Genomic DNA, 23,655 nt, shown 5'->3' with positions numbered 1-23,655 from the left:
CTGCCAGAATGCTGGTCCCACACCTGTTAAGATGCAATCCGTCCCTTTTGTACAGTTCCCCCTTACCCCAAAACAGATCCCGGTGATCTAAGAATCTAAATCCCTGCCCCGTACACCAGTTCCTCAGCCACACGTTCAGGTCCCGTATCTCCCATGTGCCTGTCGAATATTTTTATCAACGTTGCAATAATCCCTGCGTCGACTACTTCCTCTGTCGTTTTGTACACCTACCACGCCAAAGAAGTACAGGTTAATTGTCTTCTGTAAAATTGAAAATAGTCCTACTGTGTTGGATAGTGTTAGTGTGCGGGAATCGTTGGTCAGCACGGATATTGAGGGCTTAAGGGCCTGTACGGAACGGCCGTTCCAGATGTCCCATGCCGCTGAGAGGATTCTCCCGACGCCGGAGCACCATCACCCGGCGAGAACGGCCTGGAACATCGGGCCTCCGTGGAGGCAACTGTGGAGGCCTCAATAGGCCCGACTATGGGTGAACTGGGGATGGGGACTGGACATTGTGCCTTCCCTCATAATGGGAACCATTGTGGGGGGATGTCTTTATGTTTAAATGTCTTTATTACTGTTATGTCTGTATTCTTTCTTTATGTGCTGCATTGGCAAGAAGCATTTCACTACACCTAGGTGTATGTGGCCAATAAAATAACCTTTGAATCTTTGAACCTTTGTTACCGCTCTGTAACTGAACTAAATTGAACTAAACGAAACATTTTTTTGGAAAAAGGTACCACTCAGATTCATATTAAATGTACCCCCTTCACCTTAAACATATGGAAGTAGAAATGTTATTTTCTGAATTGTTTTTAATTATGTAAGCTATGTAATTGTATTAAATGTGCAACAGGTCAGAATTGTATTTGTTCTGTTGACTATGTAGCTATGAATCATTACAGTAGATTGTCTAGTGCTGTTTTAGTGGTTCCTGTCGCACCATTTAACACTGTCGTCAATTAATCTGCTCCACCATTGCAGGCGTGCAGTCGGGAGAATGGACAATGCGGGCTCTGCCCCGTCGGGCCATCAGGAAGTCTTGCGTGGTGATACCCTGTACGTTCGACTTCCCTTCGCGTCCTTACACCGCCGTCCACGGAGCGTGGTTCAAGTACTGGAACCACTGGAAGTACACCGTGTATTACACCAGAGATCACAACTACGGGATGGCCGGGTTCAAGGGGAGGGCTGAAATCGTTGGTAACCTGGGAGAGAAAGATTGCTCGCTGAGGATCAATCACCTCAGATCAGAAGACTCTGATGTGTACTACTTCTACGTGGAACTGGACGGCTTTGAAACGTACACCTACACACCTCCCGTCCAACTGCACGTACTGGGTGAGGCCCCTTCAAAGTTTACGTCCGCTATGCACACGTCCTTCAGAGTTGGTTTCGCTACGTTTTGAAATTTCCTTTCTCGATCCTTTCTCAGTCGCGAGATTTAGAACGAACGTAGGAAGTGTGCAGCATTGGTTAATTGCACAGCAATGTGAACGCGTATTGGGACAGCGACATTACAGAGGGCGAAATGTTCAAGGAGAGAGAGGTGCCAGTAACGGCTTGGCGGCCAACAAGTGTGGTTCTAGCGAGTGGTAGAGTCGCTGTCTCACAGCGCCAACGACGGGGGTTCCATCTTGTCTACGGGTGTGTTCTACGTGATCTTTGCACGTTCTCCCTGGGAGTGCGTGGGATTTCTTCGGTTGCTCCAGTTTACTGCCGCACTCCTCAGACGTACATGTTTGTAGGTTAATTGGCCAGAGAGGTAAAACACCGTTGAAAGCCCCCTGGTGAAAATCCACCGGATGAACTGCTGTAATTCCTCGGACCTTACACAGTATAAACTGGAGCCATGGCGATTTGTTCTCGGCGACACTCTTAGTAAATGTGATTAGTACATATAGAGAATATTTAGATGGATAGATCGATGAATAGATGGGTGGTTAGATGTTTCGGTAGATGGATAGATAGATGGATGGTTGGAGAGGCGGACGGATGGTGGTCAGGTGCTGGACAGATGGGTGGATAGATGGATGGCAGGTGGTTTTTCAAATGATCGGAGAATAATAGCATGCCCCACTCTCTTGGTCAGATAAGTGGCTACAGATGGTGAATTCAGGAGCAAGAGAACACAAAATATTGCTGGAGTGACTCAGCGAGCAACATCAATGGAGTCAAAATGATGGTGTACAATTGGGTTGAGATTGTGCCTTCCATACCATCTCTTTCCCTCCACAAATGCTGCTCAGCAGGTGGTGTTCCATCAATAGTTTGTTCTTTGCTCCCTCCAGGGCAGTGCGTTTTGAGTCTAAGATATAATTCGCATCACCAGCCCCACCCCCCTCCCACTTCAGACCTACATGATGTTTCACTGTAAATCTTTCCAATCTCCAGATGTACCTGACAAACCCGAGATTTCAATCCCGGAAACTCTCAGCGAAGGGACCCCGGTGAGCATTCTCTGCAAAGCCCTCTACCCCTGTCCCGATCAACGCCCATCTCTCACCTGGAGTGAGCTGTCTGATTCCACCATCATTGTGCTTGGGGAGAAAACTAGCGGAGACATTTCCACTGTCTTGAATTTTACTCCTTCCGTCGCTCATCACGGGCAAACTGTTCGCTGTACGGTTGACTACTTTGATACGAGTCACAGACTGGCAAACTCCGTTACCCTGAATGTAACATGTAAGTATTGTTTTATAAAGTATTATAGTCAAAGAGTATTCTATCCGTACAGCAGAAAAACGGAACATTCCTTCAACCTTTTCCATGGAATCTGGTGGGCTTTCTTTGGTCGTCACGTCGATCCCTATCCCTCGAAATACTTCCCATCCATATATATGCAAAGCCGTATTTGAAAAGTTATAATTTTACTTCTTAGCTTCCCCAGGCAAAGAGTTTCAGATACGGATTACAATCTGCGATCGTCCAGTTTTAGAATCCTCTTCCACAGGTTAAATGTATGCGTGCACTAAAATACAATCAGCCGTCAGTCTACCGCCATAATCCAACCCTTTACACGCAATTGACATCCCGAGTGAATCCCTTCTGCACATTTTCCATCGTAATTATCTCCTTCAATTTCTGGGCAAAACCTCTAGGTGTGCACATCAACGCCCATGATGAACATTTATGTCAAGAGGATTGGAATAAAAAAAAGAGATAGGTAACGCTGAGGCTCTATAAGGCGCTGATCAGACCGCATTTGGAGTACTGAGAGAACATGTGAAACCCTTATCTAAAAAGGATGTGCTGGGTCCGGAGGAGGCATATAGGAATGATTCCAGGAATAGATGGGCTAGCATATGATGAGCGTTTGACAGCACTCAACCTCTACTCGCTGGAGTTTAGAAGGTTGAAGGGGGACCTCATTGGAATGTACAGAATAATGGAAGGCATGTACAGAGTGGATATGGACAGGATGTTGCCACTGGTGGGAAAGTCTAAGACCAAAGGTCTTAGCCTCCGAATTAAAGGGCGTCCTTTTAGAATTGACGTGAGGAGGAACATCTTTAGTTATAAAGTAGTTAATCTATGGAACTCATTGCCACATAGGGCTGTGGAGGCCAAGTCAGTGGATATTTGAAGATATTCTTGATCAGAACGCGTGTCAAGGGTTTTGCGCTGAAGGCAGGAAAATGGGATGAGATCAGCCATGATTGAATGGCGGGGTAGACTCGATGAGGCGAATGGCCTAATTGTACACCTATAACATGTGCACTTATGACACCAACAGCTGCATCGTGGTATCCCAAAAGTTGTCGTCAATATCATTCCAAATGCGGTCAATCGTGCCAAACGTCTCTTGCCAATCTATCCACATAAACACAGACCACTTTAAGGGAACTGCGCTATAATTCCCATACCGGGAATTGTGCACTACACATCTTGTCCGAGAACTCTATGTTCTGTTGCACTCTCAGAGAATCTATAAATCCAGCCCTGGCTTGACATATGAAATTGAAACAGCTAACACTTGCCAGAGTATTATCTGTATTGTGAAACATATTCCTTCAAAGAGGGAATTATGGGACAGCAGTTTAGGGGTAACATGAGAGGGAACTTCTTTACTCAGAGAGTGGTAGCTGTGTGGAATGAGCTTCCAGTGGAAGTGCTGGAGGCAGGTTCGATTTTATCATTTAAAAATAAATCGGATAGGTATATGGATGGGGAAGGAATGGAGGGTTATGGTCTGAGTGCAGGTAGATGTGACTATGGGGGAATAAGTGTTAGGCACGGACTAGAATGGCCGAGATGGCCTGTTTCCGTGCTGTAATTGTTATATGGTTATATAGAGCATCACAAAGAAAAAGCAAGGTACGTGAATATGGCACAGTTGGTGAAACGGTAACCTTGCACTCCCTCACTCTCCATCCTTCCCCCACTCGTTGCACACGGTTTCCGTTCTCACCACGCAAGCAGCTAACGGCCTGTTTCCTCTAACACTGTAACATTTTAATATATTTCATTCATTTGACCAATGAATTTCTCTACATCATCTATATCATTGCCTATATCTCTCGTTTTCCTTTCCCCTAACTAGTCTGAAGAAGGGTCTCGACCCGAAACGGCACCCACTCCTTCTCTCCGGTGATGCTTGCAGTCCCACTGATTTACTCAAACATTTCTGTCCATCATCTGGTTAAATCAGCTTCTGCAGTTCCTTTCTACCCTTTGATTTACGGCTGCTCTTGGAAGAATGTGCACATCTCCCGTCCTTGAGGTCTTTGATTAGATCATATTCAGCGCATTACATTTTATTTTAAATGTCATATGTCATGGTTAGACCACACCAAAGTACCGGACACGAATAGAATACACGGATTGTGGTGGATTAAGTTAGAGTCATACAGCCCGATCGGCATAACTTACCCCTGTCTACAATGATGGTTCACCTATCCTCGTTCCACCTGCCTGCATTTACCCCTTAATCATATAAACCTTTCCTATCTATCTACCTGTCAAAATGCCTTTTATATGGTGCTCGAATTTCTGCCTCAATCAATTCTTGCGGTCGCTCGTTCATTACACCTACCATCCACCATGTAAACAGTTGTCCCTCGGTTTCCTATTATTTTCTTCCCCTCACACATTAAACGTACGTTCTCTGGTTCGTGTACCCTTACTTAGGAGAAGGGACTCAGTGCATTTATTCTACCTATTCCCCACATGATCGATCTCACGGGTATAAGATCATCAGGAGCTAGGATCATGAAGATGGCGGCGCGTCCAGACGCAGCGGCTTTGCGCTCCCAAGCCCGAGTTTACTCGGAGCAGCCCGGTACCGAACGCGGCTGGAAAAACAAGGTAATTAAAAACCCCAGAACCCCTAGAACCCATAGGAACCCTAGTAACCCCGGAAACCCCAGGAACCATAAGAAGAAACTGACCTACAGGACGATGGAATCCAAGACCCGCATCGCAATCCCGACTGGTCGCACATGGAGCCGCTCGGAACTACTCAGCATCGGACGTGGCTGCGAGACACTGGCGTGTGAGTACTACAGTACCTTTATCGTCCCGGAGCTGGGCAGGAAAGCCCCTTGGATCACCACTCCGGAGGGCAGGAGACGGAGCAAGCGCCGGGAACGGAAGCAGAAACGTGGAAGGCGAGCGGGGGTGCAGGACAGGATACGGAGGGCTCCACAAAGACCATCGCTCCCAAGCGTCTTTCTGGCGAATGTCCGGTCACTCACCAACAAGCTGGATGAGGTAAGGCTCTGGATCAACACCCAGCGATCCCTGGAAGACTGCTGTGTGCTGAACTTCACAGAGACCTGGCTCAGCGCGCTGGTTCCCGATGGGGCTGTGGACCTGACCAACCGGTCACTACATCGTGGTGATAGAACAAAGGACTCCGGTAAGAGCAAGGGTGGCGGGCTCTGCATCTACATCAACAATGACTGGTGCACTAACCACACTGCAATAGAGAGCTACTGTTCCCCAGACCTGGAATACCTACTGCTTAAATGTAGACCGTTTTACCTGCCTCGGGAGTTTACTGTGGTTATCATCATGGCCATATACATCCCACCACAGGCTAATGTTAACCTAGCGCTAGCACAGCTGCACTCGGCCATCAGTAAGCAGCAGGATGCTCACCCCGACGGTGCCTTCATTGTTGCAGGGGACTTTAACCAGGTCGACCTACGTGCCACACCCCGCAAATTCCACCAGCATGTGCAGTGCCCTACCAGGGGCTCAAACACGTTGGATAACGTGTACACCAACATCAAGGACGCATACAGAGCTCTCCCCCGCTGGACAATCCGATCACTTCTCACTGTTTCTACTGACTGCATACAGACCCCTCATCCGCAAGACCAAACCTGCAATAAGGACGGTCAAAATATGGCCCGAGGACGCCACCCTACAACTCCAGGACTGCTTTGATCGCACCGACTGGGACCCGTTTGCATAACAGGCTACCAGTGGTACAGAGATAGACTCGGAGGAGTACACATCCACTGTGCTCTCCTACATCAACTGCTGTGTGGAGACTGTCACAGTGGACAAGCAAATAAAGATGTTCCCAAACCGGAAACCCTGGATGAACAAGGAGGTTCAGGATCTGCTAAGGGCACGCAACAACGCCTTTAAATCCAGGGACACTCTGCTTACAGTGCGGCCAGGTCGAACCTGAACAGAGGCATAAGAAAGGCCAAAGTCATCCACAGGCAAAGGGTAGAAGGCCACTTCAATACCGCGGACACCAGAAGCATGTGGCAGGGTGTCAGGGACATTACTGACTACAAGAGCAGCCCCGGCCATAGCGGAGGGACAGGCCTTAACATTGAGCACTCAGGAGGTACAGTGCACTCTGCGTTGGATCAATCCACGCAAGACTGCAGGCCCAGATGGAGTACAGGGAAGAGTATTAAAGGACTGTGCTGGACAGCTGGCGAAGGTATTCACGAGAATCTTCAATCTATCTCTATCTCTGGCAACGTTCCCCAAGTGCCTGAAAACAGCCACCAAAGTGCCGGTGCCGAAAAAGTCCAAAATCACCAACCTCAACGACTACCGGCCGGTTGCCCTGACTCCAATCCCTATGAAGTGCTTCGAAAGGCTGGTCCTCTCCCATATTAAATCCAGCATCCCTGCCTCACTGGACTCCCATCAATTTGCACACAGGGCAAATAGATCGACAGAGGATGCCATCTCTCTGGCCCTTCACACTGTCCTGACTCACCTGGACAGACAGGGCACGTATGTGAGGATGCTCTTCATTGACTATAGCTCTGCATTCAATACGGTCATCCCCACCAAGCTCACCACCAAACTCCACCAGCTAGGCCTCAGCTCACCGATAGGCGCTTGGATCCTGAACTTTCTCACGGAGCGACCGCAGGCAGTGAGACTGGGCCCGCACCTGTCCTCCACCATCACCCTGAGCACCGGCACACCACAGGGTTGTGTACTAAGCCCCATGCTCTACTCCCTCTTCACTCACGACTGTGTCCCTTCATTCGACACCAACACCATCGTGAAGTTTGCAGACGACACAACAGTGATTGGGCTGATCACCAACGGTGATGAAACAAACTACAGAGCGGAGGTGCAGAACCTGGCGGACTGGTGCGCCAATAACAACTTGGCACTAAACACCTCCAAGACCAAGGAGCTGATTATTGACTTCAGGAGGTCCCATTCTGGACAATACGCCCCAATCTCCATTTACGGGGAAAGTGTGGAGAGAGTGTCCAGCTTTAAGTTTCTGGGCACTCACATTTCAGAAGACCTCACATGGTCCACAAACACCGCCACGCTGGGCAAGAAGGCACAGCAACGACTGTTCTTCCTGAGGGCATTAAAAAAAGACTGGTCTGCCCCAACAGCTGCTGACAACGTTCTACCGCTGCACCACAGAGAGCATACTAACGTATAGCATCTCTGTGTGGTATCTCAGCTGCACGGAGGCGGAGAGGAGAGCTCTTCAGCGCGTCGTCAACAGAGCGCAGCGGATCATCGGGACAGAGCTACCAGCCTTGGAGGGCATCTACCACACGCGGTGCCTCAGGAAGGCCCTCAGCATCCATAAGGACTCATCACACCCCTGCCACGGTCTGTTTCAACTACTTCCCTCCGGGAGACGTTACAAGGCCTTCTACGCCCGAACCTCTAGACTCAGGAACAGTTTATCCCAAGAGCTATAGCGGCTCTGAACCGGCCCTAATGAGTGCCCCCCCACCCACTCCCTTTGGACAGTCTCCCTCAGATGGTCACGTCAATCAATTCAGCTTGCTTATTTATGTATTGTATTTATTTACCTTTCTTGTACGTCAGTGGAGCTGCACACTAAATCTCGTTGCACTGACGTGCAATGACAATAAAAGATATATTATTATTATTATTATTATTATTATTATTATTATTATTATTATCCCTCGTTCTCCTTTGCACCAACGAAACTAGTCCTAGCTTGCCCAACATTTCCTTTTTCGCACAGGCAATATAGTCCTGAAAATATACTTGTGAGTCATCTCTACATTCTTTCTAGGTTCACAACATCTTCCTACAGCGGTGTGACCATAACTAAACAGTTCCGGAAATGGGGCCGCACCAACATGTTGCACATTAATAACATAACATCTTAACTTCTACAGGCATAACCCAAACCGATGAAGGCCAATGTACCGACAGCCTTATTGACCAACGTAAATACCTGTGACGGCACGTTTAGTTAACTATGTACCTACACACCTTTGCACTAAGACATTGCCCAGCACCCTGCCTTTTACCGTGTGGATCTTGCTCTGATTTGATTTACCAAAATGCAACACCTCGCATTTATCTGCATTGTATATCATTAACGATTCATCCGCCCACTTCCCCAAATGGTCAAGTTTCTGCTGTAGTCTACATATTACTAAAACTCTCATCTTCTTTATGATTCTGTGTGCGTGCGTGTCTGTGTGCGTGCCAAAGTGCTCCAGGAACTATGCCAAAAACTACACGATAGCGCTGCAATTTTTGTACCACCTTACTCACAATTATCTTACGTTTTTACCAAGTTTCGTTCAGAGTTATGATATATTTTACAAGTTATTCATTTTTAACTTCACATAATCTAGTTTGAGAAAGAATCACTTGAACTTGTTGTGGCAGATGTAGTGGAAGTTGCCAACTATGATGTCACAATGGGATCTCATTTACACAAATTGCCCTTGAGCATTGCTTCACCCGACAATTACATCACAATGTAATATAATTTACATAAAGTGCCCATCATCGGTGTTCCACCCAGTGCAGTGAGAGATCTGTGACATTGTTGCTAGGAGCCGGAGGAATTGGGGAAGGGAGGAGGGGAAATATTATTTAAACATTGTATTTAGTGGTGGAGTCGGATACGGGAGAAGTGATGAGTGGGGGAGCAGAGTGATATAGGGAGAGGAAATGGGAAAGGGAGATGAGAGGGGTTATGGAAAGATGGAGGGAGAGAGTGACTGAGGGTAGGGGGAATGAGAGGGAGGGAGAGGTGAGGGAGTGGAGCAGGAGATGAGGAGAAGGGATAGAAGAGGAAGGGTGAAGAGGACGGGGTAGTGTTGGGGAATGAGGGGAAATGAGCCGCGCCTGCGTATTTTGGGGCTATGCGTGAGTGGTGGAATACTGCGTTGGGGAACGGGGCCCAACGGGTCCCACTTGGTCTAGTTGTTTATAAATATCTTCGTTATCTCTGACATGACCATGGTACAGTGATATCCCCAAACATATTTATCATACCTCGTATATTCCCATCAGATTGAAAACACTGCTTAGATCGCAGCTGACGTGTCATTGTGCCGTTATGCTGGAAATAGTACAGGATGGAATTACGAGAATGATCCCAAGACTTGAGGGCCTGCGTTACAGGCAAAGGTTGTGCATGCTAGGTCTCTATTTTTTGGAGCGCAGCAAGTTAGCAAGTTTTAGATTTAGATCCTGAGGGGCAACATACTCTCTCTCAGAGTATCCTGATTTTGGATCCTGATTCCTGGTACGCTTTACCTATTGGTAAATGTCCTTGCGATTATGACAGTTTTACCCCGTTGAACAGGTCAAGCCTTTGCGACGAAGGCCCTTCTATTATAGGGAGCTGATGATATATTTCCAAAGTGATGTGGGACGCGAGTAAAATGTAGGAGCTCCTCTCCCTTGCGTCCGAATCCTCGGTCAATATTGGCGGTAGAAGACGTAGCTTGCGGTCTCAATAGTTAACAACTTACATGCTGTAAGAGGTTGAAAGAGTGAACATAAATGATTGTTGTCGGAGGCAGTGTCGCTGTTTGGCTGGTGGATATTGTGGCAGTTAACTGAACTGCTTGTCCTCGTTGTTTGGCGGTTGCAAGACACACGACACGACATTTCTATCCCGCTAACATGCTGATGACGTTGTGTTTCCAAGATTCCCCTCGGAACACGGTGGTCGAGTGGAACTTCAAAGAAGCCAACACGATTTCCCTACGTTGTTCCAGTGACGCCAACCCCAGTGTCACTAGTTTCTCCTGGTTCAAGGTCACCCATGGCGTTGAGACTGATCTAAGGCGGGGAAGTCAAAATATCACCGTTCACCTTGAGTCGGTAAAGGCAACTACATCCTACAGCTGCACGGCGACAAACGCTCTTGGGAGCTCACGGTCCGCGCCCGTGCGAGTCCACAGGCACCGTGAGTATTTGTTGTGACGGGTTGCTCCATCACGGATGACCGAGCCTTCGGTTACTTGGTATTTGAGCTGAGGACTTCCTCCGATAAATGTCAATTTCCGTCTATGCTAACCATCTACCGGTTTGACGCAGCTTATCCAATAATTCCTCACAGAGTGCTTTGGAAAAACGGTGACACAAGTACAGAAATAACCAAAACATTCACTGGTGCCTTTTCTACTGCCCCCCCACCCCCCCCGGATACTGGTTTTAGTCTGAGAACCAACTCCACACATTGCTCCACCTATCGCCCCCAAGGCGATTAACTGTCAATAAAACTCAAACAAACCGAATCGATTAGTAACAATACTTAGACACAGGGCGATATCATTAGGACCCTTTAGTTTACCATGTCGTACACATGATTGCGCAGAACCTATATCCCTTAATGCCATTCTGATCGGTCAGCAGATAGGCAGAGCATCCTGGTGTAAATCAATGGGTCAGACAACATCTGTGGAGAAGAGGTATGGGTAATATACCAGGTTGATCAGAGAACAATACAGCATAGATCAGGCCCTTTGACGCCCTAAACATCAAGCCTCGAATTGTACACTGATCATTGCTCAATTCATTTCATTCCACATTCCCATCAACGCTTCGGTTCCACTAGATGTTGAATGAGTAGTATAATTTGGGCCATTGATGAAAATGTAAGCACATTCAATTGTATTTCGCGTAAATGGGCAATTGATGGTCGACATGCGTTTGCTCGGCCGAATTGCCTGGGTCATTGTTCCCTATCCCTATTGTACAATTATGGCCAGATTACACCACTCATCTATGCGCCGGAGACAACCTACATCGTCCAATTGACCTATCAAACAACATGTGTATTGGTTGGTGTAACTTAACAGATCCGGCAGTATATATGGAGAGAGGATAACAAACGTTTCGGGTCCGGACATTTCTTCAACGATTGTAGTGAGCACATGGGAGAGAAAGCTGGAAAAGCAGCGGTGGAGAACAAGTCAGATTGGTTACAATAGGGTGGAGAAACCTGGAGAATAGTTGAAGGGGAGGAGGAGTTCATATTGGTTGGTCAGCATTTAGAGTCCCTTTCAGTAGGATTCGGAACCCTTCTCCCGCAGTATCAGTTTCCAAAGCGCCACAATTTCTGCGACATTTGGAAATGTACACACTTACCTACCTACACTTACGTCCAAGGACAAACATGGGGTTTGTTTACTGGAACGTTTAAAGCTCCGAACCCGAAACATATGTTCTCTCGTCCATTTCCTCTTTGCGAAAAAGGTCCTTAATTTCACACGATGGATGCCTCTCATAGTTTTCTAGATCAATCAACGAATGGACATTTGCATTAATGGAGGACGATTGTATAAACTCGTGTTTTATCCCAAGACCTTGCAGATGAAGCTGCCGTTGTGTCCTGGGCGCGATGCGCGAGGTATCCCACCAACGTGACCTGCCGCGGCATTGTGCAATCCAACTCCCCCGTCAACGTCACATGGGGATTCCTGAACCGGACCATCACGATGACGGACACGGCCGGGGGCGTCCAGGCAAATTGCGTTCGCGTCGGTTCGCTGGTGTTCAACACACTGATCGTCCGCGGGGTAAACCTGACGGTGGAGACTGTGAACTTCTCGGCATCCAACCCTATGTGGCTGGTCCCTTTGCAGGCTGAGCTGGAGGTCCAGACAGACGATGGTAATGGAGACGGTAAGAACTGAGTGTAAAGATGAATGCGACGGAATTGGAAGAGGTTGTGGTTGGCGCGAGGAGAACGTGGCAAATTGGAGTAGCACCAGGTATTCCACCCTCTTGCTATTTCAAACAACGCACGTAAATCTGGCTCCCCTTGCGGCTCGAGAGACTCGGGTTGGTTCCGACCTCCGCCGTTGTCTGTGTGGAGTTTGCTAGTTCTCCGTGTGACTGCGTGTGAGATTTATACATCGCAGCAAAGTGCGCGGTCATGCAGTTTCCGAGTGGGAGTAAAGGCCTAGACTATTTTCGAAATGAGGAGAGGATCCAGAAACCGGAGGTGTAAAGGGCCTTGGGAGAGCTGGTGCAGGATTAACAAATTGATAATTTGCAAAATGAATCCGTAGTAAGTAAGTCAATGCAATGTTCTCATCTATTTTGTGAGGACTATTTTTTTTCTCCCAAAACTGGCACGTATGGTGAGGCTTGATAAGACACTGGCCGGACAGCATTTGTAGTATTGTCAGCAATTTGGGGCATCTCTAAGCACATCTGAGGGGAGTTGCGCTTGCTTCGCACAAGTTCCATAGAAGGTTTACGAGAATGATGTTGAGGTTGATTGGTCTAAAGTATGACGAGCGTTCCACGGCTCTGTGCCTCCACTCGCTGCATATTAGGACGGGGGGGGGGGGGGTAGGGGGCTAATTGAAACTTACCACACAATGAAGGGCACGAATACAGTGGATATTGGAAAGATGTATCAACTGCTGAAAGAGTCCAGGACAAGAGGGCACAGCCTCAATATAAAATGTCGTGACTTTATAAAGGAAAGGACATTTATTTTATCAGATGGTGGTGAATCTGTGGAAACCATTGCCACAAACGACTGTGGAGGCTGTCGTTGGGTATTTTAGAAGCGGAGGTTGATAGATCCTTGGTTTCTAAAGGTGTCAAAGGTTATGGGGAGAAGGTACGAGATTTGGTTTGAGAGGGAAAGACGGATCAGCCATTATTGAATGACGGAGTAGACACGATGGGCCAATTGCCCTCATTTTGCTTCCATGGCTGATGAACCAAGAAGGTGCCAATGGTGAGGATGTTGATATTTGTGATGAAATGCGCTATATCCACATCTCCCTGCAGTTTCTTGCGACGGTTAAGTTGGCAAATCAAGTTACGATGCAGCGGATAGGAAGTTTCCTTCGTGCACATGTTAAAGCTGGTAAGAGACAGACATTGGCAAGACCCTGTGATGGAGCAGTTTGGTTATGACGAGAGAATGTTTTATTAGATTAGAGGAGGCAAGCAGGTAAATCATTCGGGGTATAGTTTGGGTTAAGATCGGATATAGATCGATTAGATGTATCAGTGTGTTACCTGAATTTATGATCCTTGGATTGTACGGATGAGTTGCATTGGGTGGGAGTGTGGGAAACAGACGGGTGGCCTATTGAGGCGATGGGAAACAGTAGCCTATTCACTCAAGTACTTCATTTCAGGTAACATAGCGGTGAATCTTTTCTACATTTTCTCTAGTCTAATCCCGTTTTTGTTGGAGTGTAGGACACACAAGAGGGATGTGTAGGTGGTGGAGCGGTAGAGCTACATTCTACAAGCTACAGAGCATCAAAGGGTTTTGGTACGGGCGCTCTCTGCACTTTCTCCCCGTGGCCTGTGTAGGTTTTATGTGGGGAGATCCGGTTTCCTCCCACACGCCAGAGGTGTGTGAGTCAATTAACTTGGCTTAAATGTAAATTGTCCCTAACGTGTAGGATAATGTTAGTGTGCGGAGATCGTCCTTCATGTTCAAACTCCCCTGCACCTGTTTGCCTTCCTGATTTCCTTCTTAACTCTGGCGGCACAGTGCCGCAGCGGTAGAGTACTGCATCTCAGCGACAGAGACCCAGGTTGGATCCTGACCACGGGTGCATGCCTGTACGGAATTCGTACGTTATCCCTGGGATCTGCGTGGGTATTTTCAGGGTCCTCCGGTTTCCTCCCTCACCCCAAAGACGTGCACGTTTGTAGGTTAATTAGCTTCAGTAAAACTGTACAATAGTATTTGTGCACGGGGTGATCGCTGGTCGGCGCGGACTCGGTTGGTCGAAGGGCCTGTTTCCACGCTGTTTCTCTAAACTAAACTAACTATGCTCCTCAGTTCTCGAAACTCCTCTCAGCTGCCAACACTGCCCCAGGACTTCTTAGTTTTCCTGAGAAGAGCTTCAATTTCTCTCGCATTCCAAGCTTCCACACTCGCACCTACTTTGACGTTCACTCTAACATGAACATGCATGCCATAACATTCTTGTCATCACACGACAAAAAGCATCACACGACCTGGACGTTCCATTAATCGCAAACAACCCACTCGAGTCAATTTTAACAAGTTTCTGTTAAATATCATAAAATATGCCGTTGCCCCAATTCACAATTTTATCTTGTGGACACGTTACATGTCGTCATTCGTGTGTGTTCTAAAGCTGATAGAAGAGTGACCGCTGGTATCATAAAGCTCGCTCACGGACACTTCAGTCACTTAGTCTTCCCAATGTATCAAAAGTAAATCAAGTTTTGCCCAATCCTTTGCAGGACCTTCGACATACTGCCCGAGGAAGCAATCATGGAAACATTTGACAAATTCCACTCAACGAAGTGAAACGTATTATGACAGTCCCTGTCCACATTGCAAAGTTCGAAATTCCCTGCAATGACAATCCTATTATCTCTGCAAATGCCTACTACCTCCTGGGAAATATGTTTTTGTAATCCCCGTTGAATGTTTGCCTTAGTGCACTCGCAACACGATTAACATTCCCTTATTTGTTTCCAATTCCACCCTTACAGCAGCGCCGGAAGAAGCATTAATTTTGCCACCTCAGACTACTGCCATGAAATTCTCATAGACATAGAAACATATATCAAAATCAAAATCAGAATCACACATTATTCGCCAAGTATGTTTTGCAACATACAGGAATATAGATATGCGGCGTACAAACAGGACCTTCTATCTAATTTGCCCACAGTTCCCAACATGTCCCATCTACACTAATCCCACCTGTTTATATCCCTCTAAACCTGTTCTATCCATGTACCTGTCTAATTGTTTCTTCAAATTGGCAATAGTCCCTGCCTCAACTCCTTCCTCGGGCAGCTCGGTCCATATACCCACCAACCTTCGTATGAAAAAGTTACTGATTTTCTATTTCAGAATCCTATTAATTCCTTCCCCCTTCACCTTAAATCTAGATTGTCTGGTTCTCGATTCCCGTACTCTGGGCAATAGATCTATCCAATCTGTATAATTTCCAACTTGTTAACATATTTGCTGTAACATGGTGCCCAGAACCGAACACGATACTCTGAATCCGGTCTCACCAACATCTTAGAAATCTGCTACACGACCTCCCGAGTTATTTCCTCAATGCTGTGACTAATGCAGGCCAAGGTTCAACCCCCCCTTTGTCCACCCTATCTACCTGTGATGTTACTTTAATGGAACTATGCACCCGAACTCCTAGATGTAAAGCAACATTTCCTCCTCTTTCCATCTTCATCTATCTCTCCTGAAGAACCACGGCCGCGGAGCAATACGCTTCCTGCCTTAGTCTCCCCTTAACCGTGTTTTCGTAATGGCTGCCACATCCCAGTCGCTCGTACCTATCCACGTGCCCTGTTTGTCCGCCTTACCCGTAAAATCCCTCGAACTAAAATGAATGCAACTCAATCCAACAGTCCTTCCTCGCTCTTTGCCGTTCTCCAGCCTGGACTGGCCACTTAAATTTCACTCAACATCTTCCAAGCCGACTTGCAGCCTCTCACCTGCAACTGTCCTGTTTTGGTCCATCTACATTAAAACCACCCATGTAGCATTAGTTAACCTATTTATCAGGATTTTGGTTCCACACCGGTTCAGGTGCAACTCGTCACTCTTGAAGAGATAAGGACTATCCGAGAAATTAATTTAAATATCTTGTATATTAATTATTTGGACGAGGGGATTGAAGGCCAAGTTTGCGGTTGATACGAAAACGGGTGGAAAGGCAGGTAGGGCAGAGAAGAGGGGCCTCTGCAGAAGTACTTCGACAAGTCGGGAGTGTGGGCAGCGAAGTGGCAGATGGCATATAGCGTAGCAAAGTGTGGAGTCATGCCTTTTGGTGGCAGGATTAAATGCCTTGACTTTTTTTTCTAAATGGGGGGAGAAACCATGTCAAGAGACAAGAGTCAAGAGAATTTGTTGTCATGTGTTCCTGACAGGACAATGAAACTCCTGCTTTGCTTCAGCACAACAGAACATAATCGGCATTGACAACAAAACGGATCCGTGTGTCCATATACCATTATATACGTAAATACACACATGAATAAATAAACTGATAAGATGCAAATAACAGATAATGTGCTATTAATGTTCAGAGTTTGAACAGAGATTGAACCGGAAATCTGAGGTACAAATAGCTTTGGGAGTGCTGGTGCAGGATTCCCAAAAAGTTGAAACGGTAGTGAACAAAGCAAATTCAATGCTAAAATGTATTTCAAGAGGGCTTGTATACAAAAACTGGGATGTAATGCTGAGGCTCAATTTCTGTGGCCCCCCTGAAATTTCCCTTGGCCCCTTTGGGGCTTATGGCCCCAGGTTGGGAATCACTGGACTAACCTATGATGAGCGTGTGTAGGCACTGGGCCTATTCTCGCTGGAGTTTTGAAGAATGAGAGGAGGGGGGGGGGGTCTCTTTCAAACATACAGAATAATAAAAGGCTTGGATAGAGTGGATGTGGAGAGGAGGTTTCCACATGTGGTGACCTAGGATTAGAGTTCATAGCCTCAGTATTAAAGGACGTTTAATTTGAGGAGACATTTGGTTACTCAGAGGGTGGTGAATCTGTAGAAATATTTGCCACAGAATAATGTAGAGGCCACGTCAGTGGATATTGTTAAGGCAGAGACAGATAAAGTTTTGATTAGTATAGGGTCAGAGGTTATGGGAAGGCAGGGGAATTGGGTGAGGAGAGAAAGATAGATCCGCCATAAAGGCGCAATAGGCGCTAAACCGAATGGTCCAATTGTACTCTATTATTTATGACCTAATGACAAGGTGAGAAATAATCCTAATTGTTCAAAATCCTGAATCCCAGCCATCTGCACCAATTTCTCAGCCATGCATTAATCTTTCCAATATTTCTGTTCCCACCCCCACAAGCACATAGCGCCGGGAGTTACCCTGTATGTCCTGCTTTTAACCCTTTGCCTACATCCCTATATGCAGCTCATCACTTTTCCTATCCAGGTCGTGTGTGCTAGCGTGGGCAACTAATTCTGGTTGCCCAACCTCCCCCTTGGGAAAGTTATGTAGCTGTGTGGAGACATCCAGGATCCTGGCCACAGGGAAGCAACTCATCTGGACTTTGATTGCCTCCATAGAATCCCCTGTTCGCCCGCCATAACTAACGAGTCTCCTGCCACGAAGACTCCCCGCGTGACATACCCTTCCCCACTGCGCATAACGGTCAGGTTCGGTGCTATAGAGCGGACATCCTGATATGGATCTCGTCAGGCCGAGGAAATTGATCAGACGTTTTTTCCAACGCTCTTTCTTTTGCAATGTTGATATTTGTTTCTGGATAGCACTGTCCCCTCTTCTGATATCAGTAGCTGTTAGTTTCTTCTTAACCGCTAATACAGAAGAGAGGGATGCATTTACATCCTCTCCAATTTCCCGTTGTTCCACACACAGCTTACTTTACAGACATTTAAATGGGCCTAGATGGTACACATACGTTACAAACAATAGGGTAACCGAGGAGACGACAGGGTCACTGAAAGACAAAGGGGGAATGCACGCGTAGAGCCAGAGGTGGTATAAGAGTAGGTTGTAAAGATATTTAAGAAAGATAAGGTCAATCTAAGGCGGTAGTCGAAGAAGTGATGATATTTGGAAAGATGTGGTGTTGGTTTTCAAGAACATTAAGCTGGATGGCTTGCAAAGTCTAACGAGCTCTATCCCAAGTATTTGTGTAAAGGAAATGACGCGATTACCGCCAGCTGGCAGAGTATGTCATAGAGTCGTAGAGTGATAACGCGTGGAAACAGCCCCTGCGTCACAAGTTGCCCACACCGGCCAACCTATCGCAGCTACACTAGCCCCACCTGCCTGCGTTTGGTCCATATCCCACTAAACCTGTCCTGTCCGCGCACCTGTCTAACGGTGTCTTAACCGTCATGAAAGTCCCAGCATCAACTACCTCCTCTGGCAGCTTGTTCCATACACGCACCACCATTTGTGTGCAAGGAAAGAGGTGTCTTACATTCGTCGTACAAACTTAGTTTCCCTCTTTTTCAGGTGCAACACATTCCAGTTCTACGGGTCACTATTGCCACAAACGATATCCCAATGCTCCAAGAACCAGAAATCTCCCCCCTGCACCTGCCCCTCAGCCACACACTCGTTCACCTAATATTTTTCTCTCCACACTCACTAGAAGGTGACACAGCAATCCCGAGACTACAGTTCAAGAGACCCTGATCTTCCCATTGTTTCTTAATTCCCTATCTTCACTCTACATGACCTCGTAACTATTCCCGTCTAGGTCGGTGGCTACAAATTGGACGAAGATCTCCTGCTGCTCAACATTACCTTTCAGATTGTGCCGTGCTCGCCCAGAAACAGTATTGACGTCATAACTAGTGAGGTTCAAAACATCCATCGATGTACTGGGTTGGGTTAATTGGATACTGTTAATCGCTCCTGGTGTGCGTGGACTTGAGTTGCGGGACCTGCCGGGAAATTGATGGGAATGTGGAACGAATAATCTGGTATTCGTAGAGGACAAGTATTAATGGGAATTTGTCGGACTGAGGCCTCAAGTCCTGACTTTCTTTATGGGGGGGAGGGGGGAGGGGGGAGAAGGGAGAAAGAGCGAGGGAGAGAAAGGAAGAGAGAGTGGGAGGTGAAGGGGGAGAGAAAGGGAGGGAAGGAGGGCGGGAGGGATGGAGACGGCGGGAGAACGGAGAGAGAGAGAGAGAGAGAGAGAGAGAGAGAGAGAGAGAGAGAGAGAGAGAGAGAGATGAGCGGAGAGAGAGCTCTCTCTCTCTCGTCTCTCTCTCTCTCTCTCTCTCTCTCTCTCTCTCTCTCTCTCTTCTCTCTCTCTCTCTCTTCTCTTCTCTCTCTCTCGCTCTCTCTCTTCGCTCTCTCTCTCTCTCTCTCTATCTCTCTCTCTCTCTCTCTCTCTCTCTCTCTCTCTCTCTCTCTATCCTTCTCTCTATCCCTCCTTCTCTCTCTCCTTCCTTCTCTCTCTCTCTCCCTTTCTGCTCTCTCTCCTTGAGGAGGAGAGGGAGGGCGAAAGGGAGAAAGATAGAGTTAGATCTCAGTTTAGAACATTTTGAAATAAATACTGGAATAGAGAGAGAAAGCGTCAGGGCGAGTGGGAAGGGAACAAGAGCATCATGACTGCAGCCCCTTGACCTGCTTCTGACATTGGTAAATATTCAGAAGGCACGCAATCAGTCAGCGCTGTTGCCAAAACTGACACAAACACCGTGTCCTGTTCACAAACTCGCAACTATCGACCTTTCAGTGTCAATAGTTTATGACATCAATTGCAGGTGGAAATTTCCACCCCAGCATAACACATTAAATCCAGAATTTCTCAACTGTAGCATTGCTATTTCTGTTTCGATTCCAGGAGAAGGTGAGATAAGAATTGAATGAAAAGCGTCACATAAACCAATATCATGAATTAAGAATCAAAAGGATTTAACTGTCGTATGCACAGTCAATGGAACAACGAAATTCGTTTTTGTGCAGCGGCATAACAGATCTTCATGCTCTACGCTAATAGATGATATCAATGAAGCAAACAACCAATAATGTAATTATCACAATACAAGTGAAATAAACAAAATGAGTGCAACCAAAGACTCCGACCAATATTTGTGCGAAAACGTTCCCCCTCAGATTCTTATTAAATATTTTCATCATCGACTTAAACCTATGTCCTCTGGTTCTCGGTTCACCTACTCTGGACAAGCGACTATGTGCATCTGCCCGATCTATTCCTCTCGTGATTTTATAGACCTCTATAAGATCACCCCTCATCCTCCATGCGCGCCAGGGAATAGAATCCCAGTCATCTCAACCCATCCCTGCAGCTCAGACCCTCTGGTTCTGGCAATATCTTCGTCAATCTGCGCTGTACCCTTTCCAGCTTGACATCTTTCCAATAACTTGTTGCCAAGGACTGAACACAATACTCTAAATGTGGCCTCACCAACGTCTTATACCACTTACGTTAGTTAGCTCCATCCATTTTCTACACATAGGCGGCAATTTACGGTGGCCTATCAAAGCTGCAGTCTTTGGAATGCGAGAGGAAACGACAACTCACGAAGAATCACACGAGGACACAGTGAGAACATGCAAACTCCACACAGACAGCAATCGAGGTAAGGATCGAAGCAGGGTCTTTGGAACAACTCTACCCGCCTCGTCACTGTGCCGCAGTGTGAAACAGCCTGACGGTTGTCATGGAAACAGAACCTTCGGCCCAACGAGCCAACGCTGAACTTAGATCGCCGAGTCATAATATTTCTTTCTTTTTTTTCACTTAAATTTTTATTGATTTTTAAGAGATATTTTCAAAACAGTGCAACACCATAACCATGAATAAAACAAAGTAAGAAAAACAGCAATCAAAATAAAAAAATAAGTAGATGGGGGGAAAAAAATAAAAGTAAATAACAAAATAAAATTGGAATAAGACCGTGTGGTTCACTTACCAAATTAAAAGAAGAAAAACCATTACATTGATCAGTTATCTGGAGACAATTGAACATTCATACAAACGTACCATCTAGTTCTATATAACGCAATCTTCCCATATCTAGCTCGGCATTTATCTAATTGGTGTCATGGCTCAAATAAACAGTTAATTTTTCCCAGATCTTCTCAGATGAATTCTCCTTGGCTCTCAAGGAATATGTCAATTTCTCCATATTAAAGATGTCTCGCACAATGTCTAACCACTGTTCCTGTTTTGGACTTTTTTCATTAAGCCACTGCCTGGTAATGGCCTTCTTACTTGCTGCAAGCAAAACTTTAATCAAATATGTATCTTCTATTTTTACACTATCTTTAATACGCCCCAGATACACACACAGGGCAGGTATTTGGGATTTTATAACCCAAGATGTTATTTACAGCTGCATTAACATTTTCCCAGTATGGCCTTATCTTTACACAGTTCCAGAAAATATGCGAGTGGTCTGCCTCCGTACTCCCACACAGCCTGCAACAGTGTTGTTGGACAGCAAGTTGTCTGCTTTTTATTTTGGGTGTTATAAAAAAGCGAGATAGATTCTTCCAGCAAAATTCTCTCCATACTAGTGAGCTTCTGGATGAACATTGTGTTTCACACATTTGATACCATTCTTCTTCTGTTATTTGAATCTTTAATTCTGCTTCCCATTTTGTTTTTATGTAGAGCGTTGATTCTCCCCCGCTTTCCACCAGAGCTTGGTAGAAAGCAGAGATGACCCGAGACCTCTTCTGTTTGTATGCATCCACATTCACCTTGATCACATTATTTGAAGTTTCGTCTAGTTCTGGCCTTATCTTTTTTATAAAGTAGTCTCTTAATTGCAAGTATCTAAAAAAATCTTTGTTTTCGAGACCATAATTTGACTTTAAATCTTGGAAGCTCATAAACTAGCCATTTTCTGAAACTGTATACATTGCCGTTATGCCTTTTTGTGCCCATTCTTTGAATTTTGAATCATACACCCCTGGCTTAAACTTTGAGTCATATGCGAACCACTTCAATGCGTGAACCCCTCTTTTTAATTTGTATTTTTCCACTATAACATTCCATATTTCTAACGTAAATGCAACTATTGGATCCATAGCACGTCTCACAGCCCCTCTCAGATATCCCACCAACATCTGGGTCTGGTAACCCTGTATCTCCCTTTCCATTTCTTTCCATCGAGATTCATAATCAGATCTACACCAACAAGCCAGAGGTCTGAGTTGAGCTGCATAAAAGTATTTCTTCAGATTTGACAAAGCTATTCCACCCTTGCTTTTCGGCAGTTGAAGTGTTGTTAATTTTATTCTTGTTTTTTTGCTATTCCAAATGAATCTAGAGATTATTTTATCCCAGGCTATGAATTTATCTCGGGGAACATTAATTGGGAGAGATTGGAATAAATATAGTAGTTTAGGTAGGATATTCATTTTTACCGTTTGTATTCTGGCACTGAAGTCTAGAGGAAGGGTCGACCACCTCTCAACATCATTTTTGATGTTTTCTTCAATTTTGTTATAATTAGTTTCAAACAAGTTGGAAAGTGTTTTGGTTATAGTTACACCAAGATACTGCACCGTTTTAGTGTTCCATTTCAGAGTATATGCATCTCTGATTTGTTGGAATGGAGAATAATTGAATGAAAGAATTTGTGTTTTTGTTATATTCAATTTATACCCTGAGTAGTATCCATATGTTTCCATTTACCTTAATCCTAGCTGTAGGCTCCTGATATATTGTTTTAATACACCAAATTGCATCTTCATTGAAACCAAATCTCCTCAGTGCTTCATAAGAGAATACCCAACTAACACTATCAAAGGCTTTTTCTGCATCTAAACTGACCAGGACCATATTTGTATCCTTTTTTTTTAGCATTATCCACAATGTGGAGGGTTCTTCTAATATTATCCTGTGTTTGACGCAACCGAATAAATCCAGTTTGGTCTTCATTAATCAGATCTGGTACAAAAGTCTCTAGTCTTTTGCAAATGATTGAGGTAAATAGTTTGTAGTCTACATTTAAAATTGAGATTGGCCTGAAATGTTTACATTTCTCTTTGTCTTTGCCTTCCTTGGGTAAAATGGTAATAATTGCTTCCTTCCATGATGAGGGAGCCCTGCCCTCTTTAAGGCTCCAGTTAAAGCAAGACAGGAGCAGAGGTGTTAGCTCTTTCTTAAAGGCCTTGTACCATTCTGGTGGAAACCCATCGCTGCCTGGTGATTTACTAGCCTTGAGACTACTGATTGCAGCTTCCAGCTCCTTAACCGTAAATTGTGACGTAATGGTATTATTTTGTGTCTCACCAATGGATGGCAGGTCAAGTGAGTTAAGAAAACTTCTCATTGTCCTTTCGTCCGCTGATGGTGGTTTAGAATAGAGTTTCTTATAGTATTCTTCAAATATTCTTTCTATCTCATCTGGCTCATGGGATAATTGATTGGTTTTAGGATCTCTTATTTTATGAATTGTATGAGAGGCCTGCTGTTTACGCTGGC

At 45.7% G+C, this 23,655-nt stretch overlaps 1 protein-coding gene across 3 annotated transcripts in view; it reads left to right on the top strand.

Moving 5' to 3' along the window:
• Window positions 1–20,266, top strand: part of LOC116969464 (myelin-associated glycoprotein-like) — a 40,690-nt gene extending 20,424 nt beyond the window's left edge. The window contains exons 2-6 of one of the 3 annotated variants that reach the window (XM_033016358.1): window positions 988–1,347; window positions 2,401–2,691; window positions 10,391–10,651; window positions 18,943–19,039; window positions 20,038–20,265. In XM_033016358.1, coding sequence (XP_032872249.1) covers window positions 988–1,347; window positions 2,401–2,691; window positions 10,391–10,651; window positions 18,943–19,028 — 998 coding nt within the window. In that variant the 3' untranslated portion in view covers window positions 19,029–19,039; window positions 20,038–20,265. Of the gene's footprint in view, window positions 1–987; window positions 1,348–2,400; window positions 2,692–10,390; window positions 10,652–18,695; window positions 18,903–18,942; window positions 19,040–20,037 lie in introns of those variants that run through there. The other 2 variants (XM_033016359.1, XM_033016357.1) reach the window with 2 other exon arrangements.
• The last annotated feature ends 3,389 nt before the right edge of the window (window positions 20,267–23,655 follow it).

This window comes from Amblyraja radiata, unplaced genomic scaffold (assembly GCF_010909765.2).
Source record: "Amblyraja radiata isolate CabotCenter1 unplaced genomic scaffold, sAmbRad1.1.pri S47, whole genome shotgun sequence".
NCBI classification, from domain to species: domain Eukaryota; kingdom Metazoa; phylum Chordata; class Chondrichthyes; order Rajiformes; family Rajidae; genus Amblyraja; species Amblyraja radiata.
This window is presented reverse-complemented; position numbering and strand designations above follow the sequence as displayed.